This window comes from Homarus americanus, unplaced genomic scaffold (assembly GCF_018991925.1).
Source record: "Homarus americanus isolate GMGI-L3 unplaced genomic scaffold, GMGI_Hamer_2.0 scaffold28, whole genome shotgun sequence".
In the NCBI taxonomy this organism is placed as follows: domain Eukaryota; kingdom Metazoa; phylum Arthropoda; class Malacostraca; order Decapoda; family Nephropidae; genus Homarus; species Homarus americanus.
Window position 1 is genome coordinate 7,161,149 of NW_024742238.1, and position 19,534 is coordinate 7,180,682.

Genomic DNA, 19,534 nt, shown 5'->3' on the forward strand with positions numbered 1-19,534 from the left:
CACTTTCCAGACATATTATTAGAAATAAAAAATTTTTCATCAGCAAATACATGTATGAAAATTAGAAAACTTCTTTACCTGAACACTTCCACCAAAATGCTTCAGTAATGTAGATGTCAAGTTGAAAGCAACACTTCGGGGCAGGAAAGAATTTTGAAAAACAATGTCAGTCTCCAGCTGGGTGTCTGGAAGACCTGCCAGTGCTGTAAGATTTGCCACTAAATGTTGGGAAAACTGACGTACATCTCTAGTAGTGTCTTCCTCGGTCACAAAGGCACTCACGTAAGATTTCACTGAGAGAGATAAGATTAATTTTGCGTCAAATATATGGAGCATTATTATTCACTATCATCAAGACTGTACAGTAATATTGTATTAACAGTTGGTGCAACCAACATTTGAGGTTAACAAAAAAAATTACACAATGAATATCATTCTTAAGCATAATATTAATAATGAATTAAAAGATTAACTAGTTCATAGTTTGTGATGTCTTTCACCTTGTATGTCTGATTCCTTTTTAGTGATGAGAATGGCTACTGCTTCAGCTTGATTTGGGTCACAGGAACGTAGAGACTGGAAGGCAGTGATCCGCAGCTCTGTCTCAACTGTCTCATTGAGTACCTCCCACTTCAGCCAGTTCATTATCTGTGTGGCAGAATGCAATCAAGATTCATCATCTCAGTTAAACACCCGTGTCATTATAAACACTATACTGTACTGTACCTAAACTATAATGCAGCTACGGATCTCCTTATTGCTTCCACATCCTGGGCCCCATGATCAAATTTAGCACACGATAGTTTATCTGCTTATCCATGGATCATGTGTTATCTGTCCTTTTACCAAAAATTCCTCTTTAAATATCCTGTCTATTGTATTTCTGCTTACATTTTCTGTCACACATCTATTTTTATTCTACTTTCCACTCTCAGCTACATCTTTTTCTCTACGTTCTGGATTGAGATTCTTTCCTTACTCCTGCCCCTCATAAACATGTTTGCATCTGTAGCAAGAAATGTTTAGATGTTCACATGAGGTGGAAGAAGAGGATCCAGGTAACAATGCTAATAAAGGTAATTAATGCTAGCTCATTATCTCGCAAGTAGACGGAGTCAATTACTGTGTGAACTGTGACAAATTGTGTGCTGAAAATACTCTTGTAACCTCTAATGCTATAATTATCAGAGCCCTGAAGCATAATAAAGACAATTCATTTGTTGCTGCCTGCAAAATATCCTAAACTTAAATTAGCTACCTGTACAGTACTGCTGTAAATTCTTGTGATATTTTCCTGATGTGCCCTTTACTGTGTCATGCTGTTGATTAACAGTGTTGTGGCTACAAAGGCTGATATTGTACTGTATCACAAATACAGTACAGGTTGACAACCCTTTATCCGAAATTCCAAAAACCGAAAAGCTCTAAAAACCGAAAAAAAAATTTTAAACAGGGATTAGCCCACCTGGGCATAGAGCACTGACCCACTTTGGAGCCTGGGGGCGAAAATGTAATAGTAATAATAATTATAGTAATTATTCATAGTAAATAAAAATTTTAATAAAAAATACACCAAAATACAATAATAATGATAACAATAACAATAATAAAATCTGATAACAAAATTAATAATAATAATAATAATACTGTAATTATAAAATAATAATAAAGAAATACAAGAATGAAAAAAAAAGATCAAAAGTGAGAAACACGACCTAGATGTATGAATTGTTATTATTACTATAATTTTTATTATATTTTCGCCACCCACGCCCCAATGTGGGTCAGTGACTTGTGCCCGGGTAGGCTATAAAAAAAAATAAAAATAGCGATTCTGAAAACCGAAAAATTCCAAAATCCGAAATGTCTCTGGCCCCAAGAATTTAGGATAAGGGATTGTCAACCTGTACTGTACAGTGATATCTCCATTAGCCAGAACAATTGCTGCAGAGCACTTCCAGGAATGAGAGATTTCCAGGTAACGAGACGACTCTCAAAGCCGGAAAAATCCATCATCCCCGGAATTTTCCAGAAATTTCTGGGTAACAGAAAACTATTCTCGAAGTTCCAGAAAATGTGAATTACGTCCAAACCTGGAAAAATATCCCCTATGCCCGGAATTTTCCGGGTACTGGGAAATTTTTCTCAGAATTTTCCAGAGATTGTGGCCCTCGGAAAATCACTGTCAAAGCCAGAATTTTCCGTAAAATTCCGGCTGTGGAAATGATTTTCAGAGAAAATTTCAATTACAGTTATCGGAGAGTTCCGAGTTTGAGGGATTCCGGTTAACGGAGATATTACTTTTTGCTGTTTCATGTATAATATTGCATTATGTTTAATAAAGCCTCCAAGTGCTCAACTATAGTGTTCGTAACAATACCTCCCAGGCACTTTTGTTTATGTTTTTATATAACTGACCTGTGAAGAGCATGGACCCTGCCCGAGGGCCTTGAATGCTGCCACACGGACAGCTGAATCAATATTAGCCATTGATCCACATTCACGAAGTGCACTCTCAACGTCACTACCAAATGCACCCACGTTCCCTAGACCTCTTATAGCCAGCAAAGCCTGCAAATAAAGTATATCTTTTAATTAGTAAATTATTAAACAAATACAGTATTTTGTCATAAATATAAATAAACTATTAGTGTGTAGTGATGTACAATCTCATATGCTACAAGTCTTATCAGTTTCAACAATCATTTCCTAGTCATTTTAGAATAAGACAAAAGACTTAAACAGGGCCGGATTAAGCTTAATAGGGGCCTGAGGCACAGATCAACTTGCGGCCCCTAGCCCCAAGGTGTATATATAAATAACAAGAACAAAATATACCCAAATTTATCAATGATTTCATCAATATTAAGCTTCTGCAAATAACACATTTAATGTTGATAAGAGACAGAAAATTAAGACTTTGCTAGGACATCGTTGAACGAAGTTCATGTTTTATATGCTTCAACTTCGAGAATGTTTGGATTTGGGGGCCCCTTAGAGTCAGGGGGGCTTGAGGCCAGTGCCTCATGGTCAATCCGGCACTGGACTTAAACATACAAGCTGTACATACAGTAAACTATTGTCCACCACTGTAAATAAAGTAAGTGAAAAACTCCAAATTCTAATTAATGTTAACTTAATTATTCATACGTTCATTCACTAATACATTAACATATAAATAATTCAGTGCAGCCAGAAAATATGGTGAAAACTGCTGAAACACTGTTGAAACATTGTAGAGGTACAGTACAATAGTTTAAGTGAATAAACACAATTCATTTTAATGCAACTCAACTGTTTCAAGAAATAATTGTACAGGTAATTTAAGGGCTTACGTAAGAGAGGAGAGAAACGGTTAAGCTGCTATAGTAGTAATAAATGTAACGATGAATGCAAATTCTAAAAATTAAATAATGCAAAGCTATGCAAAGGTCATGTTTGGAGGAAACTCAAAACAATATTAAGAGCTGTACATAAGGAAAAGGCATAAGTAACACAGTATAAATACCGGTCATTATCAGAAATATTTACAGAATAAATGTCATTATACAATAATAATAAATAATAACCATTAGAAACAAGATTAACAAGAAGTACCGTAGCCCAAGGCCTAACCTGCTGCTTATCACCCTCAGAGGAGCAGCTCTTCAGCCTCTCCATCAACTTTTTTATGATGACCTGTACTGCCTGGTCTACCTCCCAGTCTCTGTCCTCATCTGTAACCCAATAAACTATATTAATCAATCACAACAAACATGTAACATATCACTGTACAAATGACAAACACCATAAAAGTTACTGGGGTCCATAAAATACAAACTGCCAATCTTAAAAAGTCAATGTTATCAAATGTGTCCATGGTCGACCTACCATTTGTTTTCAGGACTAGAATTTATGGATTTTTTTTACAATGGCATTATGAAAGTTATAGTACAGACATATCCCAATAACCAGTTATCGAAGCAATTAATCCCATAAGAATATAACAAATGGGGTTTAGGGACCGGCCACCCTTCAAAAACTCCCACCTACCCTTGATATATCCCTGTACTGCAAACTGTCAAGCAAGAAAATAAAGCAGACATATAAAGGAATCATAATAAGCCTTAAATAAGGAATGTAAAGCATAAATTGAGGATGGTACTAACAATCTATGATAGCAAGTTCAAGTCTCTACCACTCTTTGCTGGTCCGTCACCACTTTTATTATACCTTATTATGCCATTTTATACCTTATCACATCACATCAAGTTGCCCAGCATAAGAAGAACTATCACTGGGGTGTTTAGGCATGAGTGAGTAACACACTAAGTCAGGAAAAAAAACCAAAAAACACTAGGGCAGAGACACATAGTAAATGTAAATAAGAGTAAAGATTGTGGGAACGAGTCAGAGGCAGTGCACAGAGCCCTCTGATGGCAAGAATTTGCACCACGCCAGCTCTGCCAATCACCGGATCTCTGGGGTTAGAACAAAACTTCCGGGGTATTTCCCCTATATGTAATCGTCGGTTTTGCGAATTGATGGTCAACGGGACATTAGCTATTGAGGTTCACCTCTATTTACATTCAACCAGTGCTATGTCACTGAAGAATATCTGTGAAATATCTTTCTCAAAGTATTCCCTGTCTCATAAATTCCTATAAATAATGTTAGTCCAATCAGTAGCATTTAAAACAATTCAGCCTCCATTAATATGAGTGGTAGGGAAGAGGTCAGACAGTGACTTTCATTTCTGGTTCCTCTTTGGGCTGATATATAAAATATAAGACAACCCTGATTAAACAAGAGTTATCTAAATGTGTAGTAGTAGTAGTAGTACAGGGGACCCCCCCAAATTCGCGGGGGTTAGGTTCTCAAAATGGCCGCAAGTCGCCAAATCCGCAAATAACATTTGCGGACCGGGGGGATACATTTTTACTTGTGTACAAAGAAATGTATATTCCCTCCATGTGTTTGCCCTTAGGACATTCTTTTTTTTACTTGCAGTATTGTGTGCACACACACACACACACACACAAATAAATAATAGTGGGAAAATACTCTCACATATAATTAGAAACAGATTTATTAAAAATGTGAGTCTACCCTCAAGTCCATTCTCTATTACAGCTCTTTATTAATAGAGCACTGACTTGAGGGTAGACAGTCACACTTTTAATAAATTTGTTTCTGATTATTTGTGAGCCGGCAACTTTAAAAGTACCTACAGATATTCTTGGGTACATCCAGGGTGTCATCCGCGAATAACCGAGAACCGCAAAGTAAAAATCTGCAAACATAGGGGGCCCCCTGTATCACATTGCAAACACTGCTTCTTGTATGATCAGCAAAGTTAAGCAACACTGAATCTGGTTAGTACAAGTTATATATCCGTTAGCCAGAATCCCTCAAACCTGGAACACTCCGATAGCCAGAATTGAAATTTTCTCGGAACGATTTTCCAAGGGGCACATTTTCTGGAAAATTATGAGAAAATTTTCCCAATGCCCAGAAAATTCCAGGTATGGGGGAGTTTTCCCGGGTTTGAAAGATGAAAAGCATGCACATTTACCGGAAATTCCGAGAAAAATTTTCCGGTACAGGTATCCGGAAAATTCCAGGGAACGGGGATATTTTTCCAGGTTCGAGAGATGATGTAATGCGCAATTTCTGGGACTTCCAAGAACATTTTTTCATTACAGGTGCTTCCCGACTTACGACGGGGTTAGGGACCCAAATTCAGGTCGTAAGCCCGAATGGTCGTAAGTGCGACATAGATAAAAAATAAATAAATAAAAAATTTTCAAAATTTAAAAAAAATAAATAAATAAAAAATCTACGTACAATGGAATACAGTACAGTAAAAGTAATAAATAATGAGGAATGGATACAGTGTGACTGAGCACTTACCTTTAATGTAGTCAGCTGAATGCACAAGGGGGCCCCCATAATTCTCTAATTATACATGGAGACTACATCAACTGGAAACGTTTCGGTATAGAAAATGTGCGCGTCATTTGGAGAAAAAAAAAGGTCAGAACAGGTCATAAGTACCGATGGATGTAAGTCCAAGCAGTCGTAAGTCGGGGACTACCTGTACTTGGAAGATTCCGGAAAATTCTGGGGATGGGGGATTTTTTCCAGCTTTGAGAGAGTCGTTTCGTTACCCTGAAATCTCTCATTCCCGGAAGTGCTCTGCACCAACTGTTCTGGCTTATAGAGATATCACTACTTGGATGGGTGACCACCTGGCCCTAAGAACACCAGATGCTGCTGGTGTAAAGACTACTGGAAATAAGCATCTGATGGTTTTGTCAGCTTTTCTTTGTCAAACTGACTAAAAAAATCAATATTCCCCAAGTCACAGCTTTGTTGTCTGCCATGAACAATATGAGAATGGTGTTGAAAATATAACTAAAGCATATTTTGATATTAAAGTGATCTTAGTAATAAATCATAAAGACATCAATCAGATGAATCTAGAATTCCTTGATATTAACATAAACTTTAGGCCATCTCCTCTAATTAATGGTAATCTATCTTGAAACCTGAAGCCATAAGAGTGAAGATGGATCCCAAAGGACTGACAGCCCATTCAGGGCAATGCATATACAGTATAGCTCACGAAATGCTCAGCCTATAGTACACAAGGAAGCAGTATCAATACACATGGAGGCAGTACCAATACATATGGAGGCAGTACCAATACACATGGAGGTAGTACCAATATGCATGAAGACAGTACCAATACACATGGAGGTAGTACAAATATGCATGGAGACAGTACCAATACACATGGGAGCAGAACCAACAGTACATACGGGGGCAGTACCAATTCATAGTAGGATGGTCTGGGAGTAAACTACCAACCTTTAGAACAAGAGGTGAGTGTTGTCCCCATTGGCTACCACATTTCATGTCATTATTTTTCTCATAATATTTGCTCAATGATAAATTTCACACTTCAGTGGGGCACAACCACTATATTCATGTAGCAACAGTGATGGTGCTCTATAACAATGTCTGATACTTTCATTTACTTTACCTTCATGACCCCAGGAGTCATCAACACCACAATGACAGTGTTCTGCCGCACCACCACCACCACACGTCACCCTTGCTGCATGACCTGCCATTGCTGTCACACCCAACACAGAGGCACGCCAGTGTTCATCATCCAACAAACCCTACAAATATTTAGAAAGTAGAGTAAGTGGCCTCAAAGTCACCCATTAGAGAAAGTACATGGGACTACGCTGTAACTTAAACTGTTTAAATATATATCTTTAGCAGTGAATCTTTATTAGCTATCACCCCCCCTCCATGGGATAGTTCTGAGACATATGTACCATAAACTAGTAAACATATACAGCGAGTTGACTGTTTACAGCTAAACTGATGTCCCAGATTTTTCAGTCAGACCAAAAGACATTATACACTGTATCTTGAACATTGTTTGTTAAAATTAATGTAATCCTTGTCATGAGACAGAGAGAACCCAGGAATATACACACAGCACACATAAGAAGGGACTCCGATGAGGGATGCTGAACATTTGCAAGTGATGATAGCCAACTGGGTGAAGACACAACAGCTTCTGATGTCATCAGAGAACACTTTGCAGCAGCAACATTGGGAGATGTGGAGTCTCGCATTGCAGCAGAAAGAACGCCTCTAAAATAAATATTAAAGAGAGATCACTTTATTCCCCTTTGTACAGTTTTACCTAAAAACTTATAATTTTCAGAAATACTCAACAGAATACATTTGGTTGTATGTCTACATATTTATGTCTTTCCCAATAATTTCCCAGATTTAAGATGAAGGGGGCAAATGAAAATATTTCCTTAACTGACATTAGATGTGAACAACAAACCATAGGTGTTCATGCTGACAAATAATTAACAAGTCGATGAGTGGTGAAGAGGATAAAAGAAAAAAAAGGAAAGAGGGTGAATTTTCCTGATAAACTTGTCATTTCAAAATTTAAAAATCACTTGCATACTAAGATGACTCATTTCTCATAAGGGTTTTCGAAAGTGTTGGTCAGTATTGCTTCATATTCAACATCTACAGTATTGCTATTCAACTCACATAAACTTTATTATACTTAAATTTTTCTCACATTCTCTCTACATTGCTAGGTGCAGTACTAATAAAACTGACCTGACCCTCCGGTGATCAGAACAGATTTTTCCAGTGTTAACCTCTGTAAACAGCTGCACCAGCATCTCTTTTGGTAAGTATTTCATTTCTGACAATAAATGAGGATATGCCACAGCTGCCTTTAACGTCACTCGTTGACCAAGCTCAGTACACAGTTCACTGAGGAGCCTGTGTACTTTAACAGTGTGGTCCATGACTGATGTGGAGGGATGGACTGCTCTGTTTAAGTCCAACTCATGAATGGTCACTGCAATAGTAAGTTTATATATAAATTAAAAAGTAACATATATAATATAATATATATATATACAGTATATATATATATATATATATATATATATATATATATATATATATATATATATATATATATATATATATATATATATATATATATATATATATATATATATATATATATATATATATATATATATATATGCAAGTAAATCACTGTAGGTGTGCATGATCTAGGTATATGCTGATAACCACAAGGAAAGAAGAAAACACGAAGTTCCCTTCGTGTACAACACTTATTATACTTACAAGGGAAGACTGCTTTAAAATGGCTGGCAAGCTTAAAAATAAGAGTTTTGTGGTGCTGAGAAGAAAGAGAGACACCCATTTTAGATTTTCTATGTATTATTTAAGCATTTTCTACTTACGACCATTTCGACTTAAGACCAGGATTTGGGTCCCTAACCCCATCGTAAGTCGGGCAGGAGCCGTATATATTAGCCTTGTCAAGTATTACTCCTTAGTCTGTACTAACCCCTGAAGATGTGAATTACACGAAAGCGCTTGGGAACTTTGTGTTTTCTTGTTTCCTTGTGGTTATCAGCATATCCATGTTTCATAATTTTCATGTCATTCCTTTCATATGCCTTAGAGCCCTACAAATTGAGGTACAAAACAAGGTACAAAACATAGTCTCTAACTCACTTGTTTCATCACTGAAGTGCAGCTTTTGAGGTTGGATGTCTATAAGGCTAAGTGTCAGGTTAGAACTAAAGGTGGCAGCATCAGGAAGTGAGAGGTCTTGGCTGCACATTACCTTGTTCAGGGACAACTCTCCACCAACTATAGGCTGGTACTGATGATAGCACTCCAAAGTCTGAGAAATGTAAAGCACAATATACAGTATTTAGACCCTTACATCTGGGACAGACCAAACCAGATTGAGGAATTTCTGGGTTCCTGGGTCCTAGGTCTTCCATATTATCGAAGTCCTTGTAAAGGATTGCCAACACGGTTTTATGCCAGGGTACTCCTGCTTTACACAATTGCTCAAAGTATTGGATATTTGGACCCATATTCTGGAACGGGGTGGTGATATTGACATTATTTACCTAGATTTTGCCACGGCTTTCAACAGTGTACCACAGGAAAGGCTGAAAATTAAACTGGAAGGGTACGGAATTCGGGGAAATGTCCTAGCATGGATAGAAGAGTTTCTACATGACCGCAAGCAGTGTGTGGTGATTAATGGCACGAAATCATCATCCGTACCAGTCACAAGTGGGGTACCACAGGGCAGTGTATTGGGCCCGCTGTTGTTTGTTTGTTTCATAAATGACATGCCTGACGTTGCACACTCCTCCATACAAATGTTTGCCAATGACGTCAAGTTATTTCCAGAAATCGAGAACCGAGCGGACTGTGAAAAGCTGCAGAAGGACCTCTGTGGGTTCCAAGAATAGTCGAAGAAATGGCTGCTGAGATTCAATGTCACGTAGTGTAAGAGGATGCACCTGGGGCATACCAACGGTTAAGAGGCGTATCATATGTCCCAACGGGATGAAGAAACTGCACTATTTGAGACTGAATATGAGAAGGACCTAGGTGTGTATGTTGACAATGAGCTGAAGTTCTTGGACCATTGCGAGAAGAAGGTAAATCAGGCAAATAAATTATTGGGTCTTATAAGAAGGTCGTTCAGATATCTAGACGGTCCGTCCCTCGTAACAATCTTCAAGAGTGAAGTGCTTCCCCATCTGGAGTACTGTCACCATCTGGTCCGTAAGAATGCTAGGGACTGTCAGTTGGTGGAAAATGTTCAAAGGAGGGCCACCAGACTGGTGCCTGCACTTTGGCACCTCAGCTACCCCGAGAGATTGGAGTGCCTGAACTTGCCTAGCTTATATTACAGACGGGCAAGGGGATACCTAATTGAGGTGTATAAGCATCTCAAGGGGCACTACTCAGTTTGAGCTCTTTCAAGACCAAACTTGACCAACACTGGAGCAGGTTCAGGTACATTCAGGAGCCGGTGCATGCACAGTACTTGCCAACAGTGCGTAACAGAGTCGTGACCGATCACCCAAGCGGCTAACGAGTCGATCATTTGGTGAAGAGGATAAAAGAAAAGGAAAAGTAACAGAGACGTGACCGATCGCCCAAGCGGCTAACGAGCCGATCAGTAGTGAAGAGGATAAAAGTAAAGTAAGTAACAACAACATTGGCAAGGTAATTTGCAAATGTAGGATGTTTGGGCCATGAACATTTGGTTTTGGGCAGGATGGTTAGGACCAAATCTAATAATAATAATAATAATAATAATAAATAATTAACGGTTTATTGAAAAAATTCTGCAGCCCGAAGGCTGAAAATATACATTGGACATAAATGACTTATTACATACCTTCATTAGAGAAAGGTAAAGGAACATACAGTGAACATACAGATTAATGTAGGTGTTGAACAGCAAATTCGTAGTGTAGTAACTCCCTCCCAGATGGTGTTAGGAGGAACTCACGTGGTGTAGTAGTTCCCTCAGATGGTGTTATGAGGGACCTGGCGTGGTGAAGTAATTCCTTCGCAGATGGTGTTATGAGGGACCTCACGTGGTGTAGTAATTACCTCACAGATGGTGTTATGAGGGGCCTGACGTGGTGTAGTAATTCCCTCACAGATGGTGTTATGAGGGGCATCACGTGGTGTAGTAATTCCCTCACAGATGGTGTTATGAGGGGCCTGACATGGTGTAGTAATTCCCTCACAGATGGTGTTATGAGGGACCTCACGTGGTGTAGTAATTCCCTCGCAGATGGTGTGATGAGGGACTTGACGTGGTGTAGTAATTCCCTCACATATGGTGTTGTATGAGTGAGGTGTGGTCTTAGGCCTTCCTATCGTAGACGGATTAACACATCGCTGGTTGTTGTTGGGTCTCACTGGCCGTTATCACTGGGTACCTGGGACCTCACTGTGAGAAGGTTAACTTGGGTACGACTGTTACTGTTGAGTTGTTCTCACTGACTTAAGCACTGTTCACCACTGTTCACCTCTGTTTAACACTGGTTCCGTTCCTTTCCTAAATGAAATTGTAACTTCTGGCGAGAACTTGTTGATATTCCGGTGGGGAGGAGGGTTCAGGGGAGGGGGTTGGTATGGGCCAACTTAACAGTTGACCTGGCTGCTCCGAGAGGAGCGCCAGGTACGTCTTGACCCTTCGGTGGTCAAGGATGTATATATCCTAATATATCCTAACCGCCCAAGCGGCTAAGAGCCTATCAGTGGCGAAGAGGATAAAATAAAAAGAATGCAGGGAGCAATCAATTTCTAAATAGACTACAGTAAATTTGATGTATTGTACTTAAGCAATGCTGTTTATTCTGTTATTGGTAATTATTGACAAGATACCTGCTGCCGATTTCTCATAGAAAATGATTTTGCAAATGCAGCAATTTTGCTGTACAGGTATTTTGTGGTGGGCACTGTCATATTTTGGGCAAATGTGATAAAGTGGTTATTTCTGTATTAAACCTAACATAACCTTAGGTGATAAGAAAAACAAGTGGCAGAAGCATTTTTAGAAGGTTGCACCAGCCTAACCTTACCTAACTTCCACATTTGAAAACACACCACTATTCTCAGCACGCTTACGCTCAGTGCATGCTTATGAACCATTCAGTCCGAGCAGCTGCTCTCATGTCCACAAAAACATAAAATTACACCATATCATAGTAAGTTCTTTCTGTTTAATATACTGGAGCCCCATGGCTAGGAAGTTAGGTAAGGTTAGATAGTTTTCTTTGGTTAGGTTGAAGTCTTCTAACAACACTTCTGCCGCTTGTTTTTCTTATCATCTAAGGTTAGGTTAGGTTTCATTTTGAAATAACCACTTTTAACATATTTACCCAAACTACGACAATGTCCATTATAAAACACAGTGAAATTGCAGCATTTTAAAAATAATTTTCTACAATAATTCGGCGGTGTGTCAGTCATCAATAATTACGCGAAAAAAATTAAAGTTAACAAAGTCATCCAGAGAATCATTAGGAATTTAACTACTAAAATCAACAGTTTAGACAATTCTAAGACAATATTCTTCTATAGCATTTCCATCGCAAATTATCCGTTTTTGAGAAAATCACAATTATTTGTTGGGGTGGTTAGGTTTAGATACATTACATTAGGTTACAGTAGGTTGGGTTAAATATCCAAACTATGCTTTTCCGATAGCTTATGTGTTTTAGACAATTTGATTTGGATATCTAAATACAGGGATGACCGAAACTAAAAATTTACTCAGTTTACTTTTAACCTCTTCGCCACTAATCACCTCGTTAGCCACTTGGGCAGCCAATCGCATCTCTGTTATGCGCTGCTAGCAAGCACTGGCTCCTGAATGTATCTAAACCCGCTCCAGTGTTGATCAAGACTAAAGTCTGGTCTTTAAAGAGCTTCTACTCGATATCGTCACAGCACTATAGCAAGTTGTTCCAAGAGTTCACAATTCTCACCCCGAAAAAGTTTGCCCTCACAGTTTTCGGGACTTGAGGCTTCTTCAACCTTGAGCCTGAACTTGCCTAGCTTATACTACAGACGGGCAAGTGGGGACTCAGTTGAGGTTCATAAGCATCTCAAGGGGCACTACTCAGTTGAGTGTCCTTACTCGGAGCTGGCGGACGCTCGCCCACAAGGGGTCACAGCTCAAGATTGAAGAAGGACCTAGTCCAGAAAACTGTGAGGGCAAACTTTTTCGGAGTGAGGGTTGTAAACTCTTGGAACAATCTGCCAGAGAGTGTTGTGGCACCGAGTGTGAGCTCTTTCAAGACCAGACTTTAGTCTTGACCCACACTGGAGCGGGTTCAGGTCAGGGTTGCCAGATGTACGACAAGCTTCACGGCCAAAATCACGCCATCTCACGGCCAAATCGCCCAAAATTCGGCCAAAACTTTTGGGATGGGAATCACAAGGCTATTTTTGCAATCCACACAAAATAAAAGTATCCCATACAATATCCACTTAAAATGTGGGAATAAAACCAAATTTTCACTTAGAATTGAGAGCCCAATAATTACATAAACATAATATCTATAATCTGCAGTGAAGATTTACCTTAATCTGAAATGGTGGTGGTGTAGTGGATTTCTCCCCTACAAACGCTGTTTGTCGCTGAGTAGCCGACCCCGCGAATTCCACAGTGTGTGCCTCGTGGTCTGGGTCAACCAGCGCCGCCATACATCACGGAGCGGGGGTCAACTACTAAGCCACGCTTACCCCCCGCTATTTAAGACCTGACCTCGTGGTGACCTGTGTAGTGGACGTCTCTCCTACAAACTGCGTAGCAGCCCACCACCTGCTATCACATTCCAACGTGCCGTTGCCTAGCAACGAAACAATTCACCGGCGACTTTCTGGGTTTTTCCAACATGACTCATAGCGGCTGCTGCTGGGTATATAAGCTCTGTCTCTCCATTGAGATTCATTCTGACCATTCTTCTTGAACAAGCAACACCTCCTTCTCCGCCGCTGCCTGGCAGCCCTCGTATCTCCTCGCCTGCCTGGCGGCCCTCGCTCCCGCCAGCGAGCATGGCGACCCACCAGCTGTCCTCTGAGCTTCCTCACCAACCAACTCTCATTCTGCACCTCCAGCACCAGACTGTCTATCATATATCTTATATTATACAAGAAAACCACATTAGAGTTTCCTTCCATCCTGAGTGCTAGACAACAAAATATCTCGATACCCCTACACCTGTCTCTTTCTACCTACACCAACCAGCCAGCAACACCTCCTCCTCAGCTCAGTAGGTCACGTAAACATGTGAAGAGGTGAGGTCATGACAAGGTGTGGTCACTGAGCCAGCATTTTCATTGTGAAATTTGAAAATCTGCTAGAATTTTCTTCAAAATCCAATATATGAGGAATTAATGCGCGTTTTACAAAATTCGGCCAAATAGTTTGGCCGTCATCATCCATTTTTCCACGGCCAGGCGAAGTTTTTTGCGGCCAAATTAGATAAATTTGGCCGTGAAAACGGCCATCTGGCAACCCTGATTCAGGTACATTCAGGAGCCGGTGCATGCCCAGTACTTGCCAACAGTGCGTGACAGAGACGTGACCGATCGCCCGGGCGGCTAGCGAGCCGATCAGTGGCGAAGAGGATAAAAGAAAAAGTGTTTAAGTGGTTGAAAGGAATGAATAAAGGAGATATTGATAAAGTTCTTATAATATCCGAGCAGGATAGGACTCGTAGCAACGGATTTAAGTTGGATAAGTTTCGGTTTAGGAGGGAGATAGGAAGAAACTGGTTCACAAATAGGGTGGTAGTCGAGTGGAACAAGCTTAGCAGCTTTGTAGTACGTTGTGGGACACTGGAAAGTTTTAAAAGGAGGCTAGATAGATTCATGCATGATAGAGAGTGGTAGTAACTCTCGACAGGAGCTGCCATGCACAGGCCAACCGGCCTATTGCAGACTCCTTATTTTCTTATGTTCTTATGATGTGGGTCATTGACCTGTGCCCTGGTGGGCTAATCCCGTAAAAAAAAATCCCTGGCTCGCCGAGTCAACGCCGACGACTGATTTAAGAAAATTTATATTTTTCGAGTATTTTAACCGATATAATAACTAACAATAATACTTGTTTAAAGTGGACAGAGCTTTGAAGTTTAGGGAAAATGTGGGGTAAAATACTAAAAACTAAAAAAAAATTAAAACATTACCAAACCTTTAAAAATCCTAAAACTATAAAAAGCTTAGCTACCTTATTCATATTTTGACGGTTTATTATGTGATGGTGTTGTTTTCGGTGCTCAGATAGGAGGTACTGTATCCATAAATTCAAAAGCGATTCTTAACATTTTTACAAGTCAGGAAAGGTTATGTAAGGTTTTCAAGGGGTTATTTGGTTACCAAAGAAGGTAAACGTTACTCTACAAGCCATGGGAGGACGGTGTAGCGCGTGGGCGGTCTGAATTACATTACCACGCTATATAATACATGTCTTAACTCCCCCAAAAAACATTTTCCCATAGAAGACAATATATAAGGTCAATAGAAGCAAAAAATATGGCGGAATAGTGTTGTTGCAGAAATTGTGGACGGCACCGAGTGTGAGCTCTTTCAAGACCAGTCTCAACCAACACACATTCTAGAGCCAATACTTCGCAACAGTGTGTAACGGAGACGTGATCAATCACCCAAATGGCTAACGAGCCGATCAGTGGCAAAAAGTAAAGTAAATCCTAACCCAAGGATGAAATGTCCAATTTTCTGAGGTCCAGTTTTCAGTGTCTGTACCTTTAGTATGACATCAAATAAGATATTAACATGTTAACATAATGTTTTCTTTATGCACAGTAAAATTCCCCGAACTTACTGCCTTATTAGTGAGTCCTGTCAGGTCACTGGAGGTTACAAAGTGTCCCGCGCTGGTGGTGTGACAGGTGGTGAGGTCTCGGGTTCTCACAACTTCATATCCTCCTGGCCAAACTCTACCACTGTGGTAGCGGGTCTCACATTGGCCAAAGTGGTCACTCTGTGAAACACAATGGATTTAATGATTATGAAAAAGTGAGAAACATAAGTCAAAGATAAATTTAAAATATGTGCAGATATTTTGGAAATAAAAGACAAAATGGTGTTGAAATTTCCTTAATTTTTTCTTTTATTCTTGAGGGAAATTTATGGGGCCTCAGAAGGTAGAAGTGGATATAACTCCTTCCCAAGACCTTATCTTGGCAAACTGACCCCCAGAAAGCTTACCTTACTGATCTCCGAGAGCTTAGTTAACCGAGTCCTAAGAGAATGTTTACAACATCAGCATGATGAGCCGTCAGGGCTTAAAAGAGTCAACAATTACAAACCAGCTGAAATACGACAAACATACTTCTCTCCTTTTGTTGTCTATTTTGCTGTTGAACTTGATAATGTGGTGGGTAATAGGTTAACATTGTGTATGCAAGATGCCATGTAAGACGAATATACTTTACGTGTGGCTACACATTTCTTCACGCAGACCTAATGGAAAGTCTACCAGCCCGAGTGTGGAATAGAGATCAGTATTGGGCTTCAAATTATTCCTTGTCAAGACTATAAAGAACAATGAAGATTCTAGACAAGCCACTGGCTTTCTTCCCTCGGCATGCCCACCCCTAGTTTGTATGGTCATTAGGTAAATGAGATAAATATATTCCCACTGAGCATTACTCAATTCTTCCCTGCGCATATTAACGAAAGAAAAAAGTCTAAATATCACATTCATTATGTCGTGAGGGACAAATACTACCTCTGTCAATGTCAACGGCTGGTCATCAAGAAGGGGCGCCACATTCAAGGTGGCAGACATGATACTTCGTGCTAGGGAGTGAATGTGGGCGTCTCGCTGTGCACCCGGCTGGTGACCAGACTCACGAGGTCCACACACAGCAAGAACTGACCCGCCACTTACTACCACCCACGTCTCCACCAACTCCGCCTCATCCTGGTACGAGGGTACAAATGTAAATATTCATTGAAGAGAAAAATGTCATGTACATGATCAACCGTATTCCTAAATATGAAATATTATACAACAGTTGTCAAGATGAAGATCACAATCAGTAGCATTGTATCATAATTATCTCATGTGTAGACAGTGTAACACTCACCCGCTGCCAGTCGCTGAATACAATGTGGCTAAGTGTTATCTTGACACGACATTGCGACTCCCGAGTGATGGAAAGATAACTCTCAAGTGTAACCTTCCTGCTTGACTCTTGAGGATTATGGTTGTCTGAGTCTAATACGAGATTCCACCATCCTTGGAGGGCGTAGCTCAAAGTCTGGCCCACAGGAAGGTGACCTACACCAGTGCCTGAAAAAATGTTCGGAGGTTGGTATTCTTAGAATTGTCTCAATGTCTTTTAATAACAGTCATCATGAAAAGAAGCATCAAATTATTAGTCACACAAAAAACACAAAGATCAATTTCACAACATAACTTTTACTCTTATTCTCCGCCATTGGAGACTCGTTAGCCGCTTGGGTGGTCGGTCACGTCTCTGCTACGTACTGGCTCCTGAATATACCTGGCCGATCGCCCAAGTGGCGAACGAGCCGATCAGTGGTGATGCTGTGGGTTCGCTCACCCCAGTTAGCTGTGTTATCTCAGCATTACGTATACCCCAGTTGTGAAGACCAATGAAAGCACCTCTCAGATCTTGCATTGTAGGGATGGGTAAACTGAGTACTTTGGAAGAACCGAGTATTTCGGTACTTATTACTCTTCAGAACTGAGTAACCCGAGTGCTACTCGATCAAATTAAAACAAAAACAAAAACGATGGCCACCAGACTGGTGCCTGCACTTCGGCACCTCTGCTACCCTGAGAGATTGGAGCGCTTGAATATGCCTAGCTTATACTACAGACGGGCAAGGGGTGACCTAATTGAGGTGTATAAGCATCTCAAGGGGCACTATTCAATCGATTGTCCTTACTTGGAGCTGGCGGACGCTCGCCCCACAAGTGGTCACAGCTCAAGATTGAAGAAGCCAGGAGCCGGTGCATGCCCAGTATTTGCCAACAGTGCGTGACAGAGACGTGACCTATCGCCCGGGCGGCTAGCGAGCCGATCTTTTAGTGAAAAAGATAAATGAAAAGGAAAAGTAATCAGAGACGTGACCGATCGCCCAAGCGGCTAACAAGCCGATCAGTGGCCAAGAGGATAAAAGTAAAAAAAAAAAGTACAGAAAACTGTGAGGGCAAACTTTTTCGTAGTGAGAGTTGTGAACTCTTGGAACAATCTACCAGAAAGTGTTGTGACGGCACCGAGTGTGAGCTCTTTCAAGACAAGACTTGACCAACACTGGAGTGGGTTCAAGTACATTCAGGAGCCGGTGCATGCCCAGTACTTGCCAATAGTGCGCAACAGAGACGTGACCGATCGCCCAAGGGGCAAACGATCCGATCAGTGGTGAAGAGGATAAAGGTAAAGGAAGAGGATATAAGTAAAAAGGTGACCGCCTGCCCAAGCGATTGATTGAACGAACCGATCAGTGGCAAAGAGGGCAAAAGTAAAAAAGTAAGCAAAAATGAACTGTGTTCGGGTCCAGAAGCGTGTGCCCTGCGTACCCGGACAGTTATGCCTATGAAATATCAGTATTTCTTTAGTTTATCAATAAATATCCACGAACAACAAATCTATGAAGTTAATTTCACTAACATTTACCATAATGTAGTACATGCCATAACGTAGTACCTTCTAAGCTTATCGTCATCCGCCCAGTCTGACGCCCCTAGTTACACCCACTATAATAGTGACTATACATTAGCCCACACACGAAGAAAATAATCCGTAACACTGGCGAAGGCAACATCGTTTGGTGTTGCTACCTTCCCTCACCCGTCCACATGTGTACTGTGGTAGCGCAAGTACTGTACTAAACTCTCGCCTTACACCTGCTCTTACATGCTCATCGGGAAAACCAATTTATTTATGACATACACTTAATATAATTATTTAATCATCCGGCCGTCATGTGATAGAAGGCCAATAGAAATGAGTGATAAAGAGGTGTGTATTTATACGGCGGAGTGGAGCTTGTTGCTGAGAGGAAGCAGATGACCCTTGCCTTGGGGGTCTTCTCTGGTTTCCTCGCCTGAACTCAGCATGCATCCCAGATGGGCACTATAAACGCTTCTGCACTTCACCTTGCACAGGATGTAAGGGTGTGCCCAATAAACTAGCCCCCTCCGGGGCAATCTATAGAAAAATCTAAATCTATCTCCTGTTATTTATAGGTTGTTCTCAGCAACTGCCTGCCACGGTGACGTTTGTTTGATTTATGACAGGAGTTGAGTATGTCGTGGATACTATTAATTGTTGTTTCTTTCTTCATTAACGTGTGTAAGCTTGGTGTTTGTATATAATGCGAAATGCTGTTGTGTACCCATTGATCAGTGGCAGTTTTGTCGTCGCTTGTTGTACCATTGGCGTAGATTTGTTGTGATTGAAAAGGGGGGGATGACTTCCGAAACTTGTCGAAATGTGCTTCTAAGGCCAAATTCACTAACGACTAAAGATCACTTCTTGTACTGTACCTTCGGCCACCCTGAATGCCATGACTTATTGTAACAAATGCTCGGGTGTTTTTTGTTATGAATATGTTCACA

General features: G+C 40.5%; 1 protein-coding gene across 3 annotated transcripts in view; it reads right to left on the reverse strand.

Annotated features, from left to right (window-relative positions):
• The window catches only part of LOC121876526, a 157,333-nt gene that overhangs the window by 123,557 nt on the left and 14,242 nt on the right, over positions 1-19,534 (reverse strand). For all 3 annotated transcript variants that reach the window (XM_042381707.1, XM_042381706.1, XM_042381708.1), the window contains exons 3-13: positions 17,031-17,236; positions 16,670-16,864; positions 15,761-15,919; positions 9,091-9,262; positions 8,149-8,395; positions 7,497-7,656; positions 7,028-7,169; positions 3,616-3,716; positions 2,419-2,571; positions 501-648; positions 79-293 (exon numbers count right to left, since the gene is read on the reverse strand). In XM_042381707.1, coding sequence (XP_042237641.1) covers positions 79-293; positions 501-648; positions 2,419-2,571; positions 3,616-3,716; positions 7,028-7,169; positions 7,497-7,656; positions 8,149-8,395; positions 9,091-9,262; positions 15,761-15,919; positions 16,670-16,864; positions 17,031-17,236 — 1,898 coding nt within the window. The remainder of the gene's footprint in view (positions 1-78; positions 294-500; positions 649-2,418; positions 2,572-3,615; positions 3,717-7,027; positions 7,170-7,496; positions 7,657-8,148; positions 8,396-9,090; positions 9,263-15,760; positions 15,920-16,669; positions 16,865-17,030; positions 17,237-19,534) is intronic.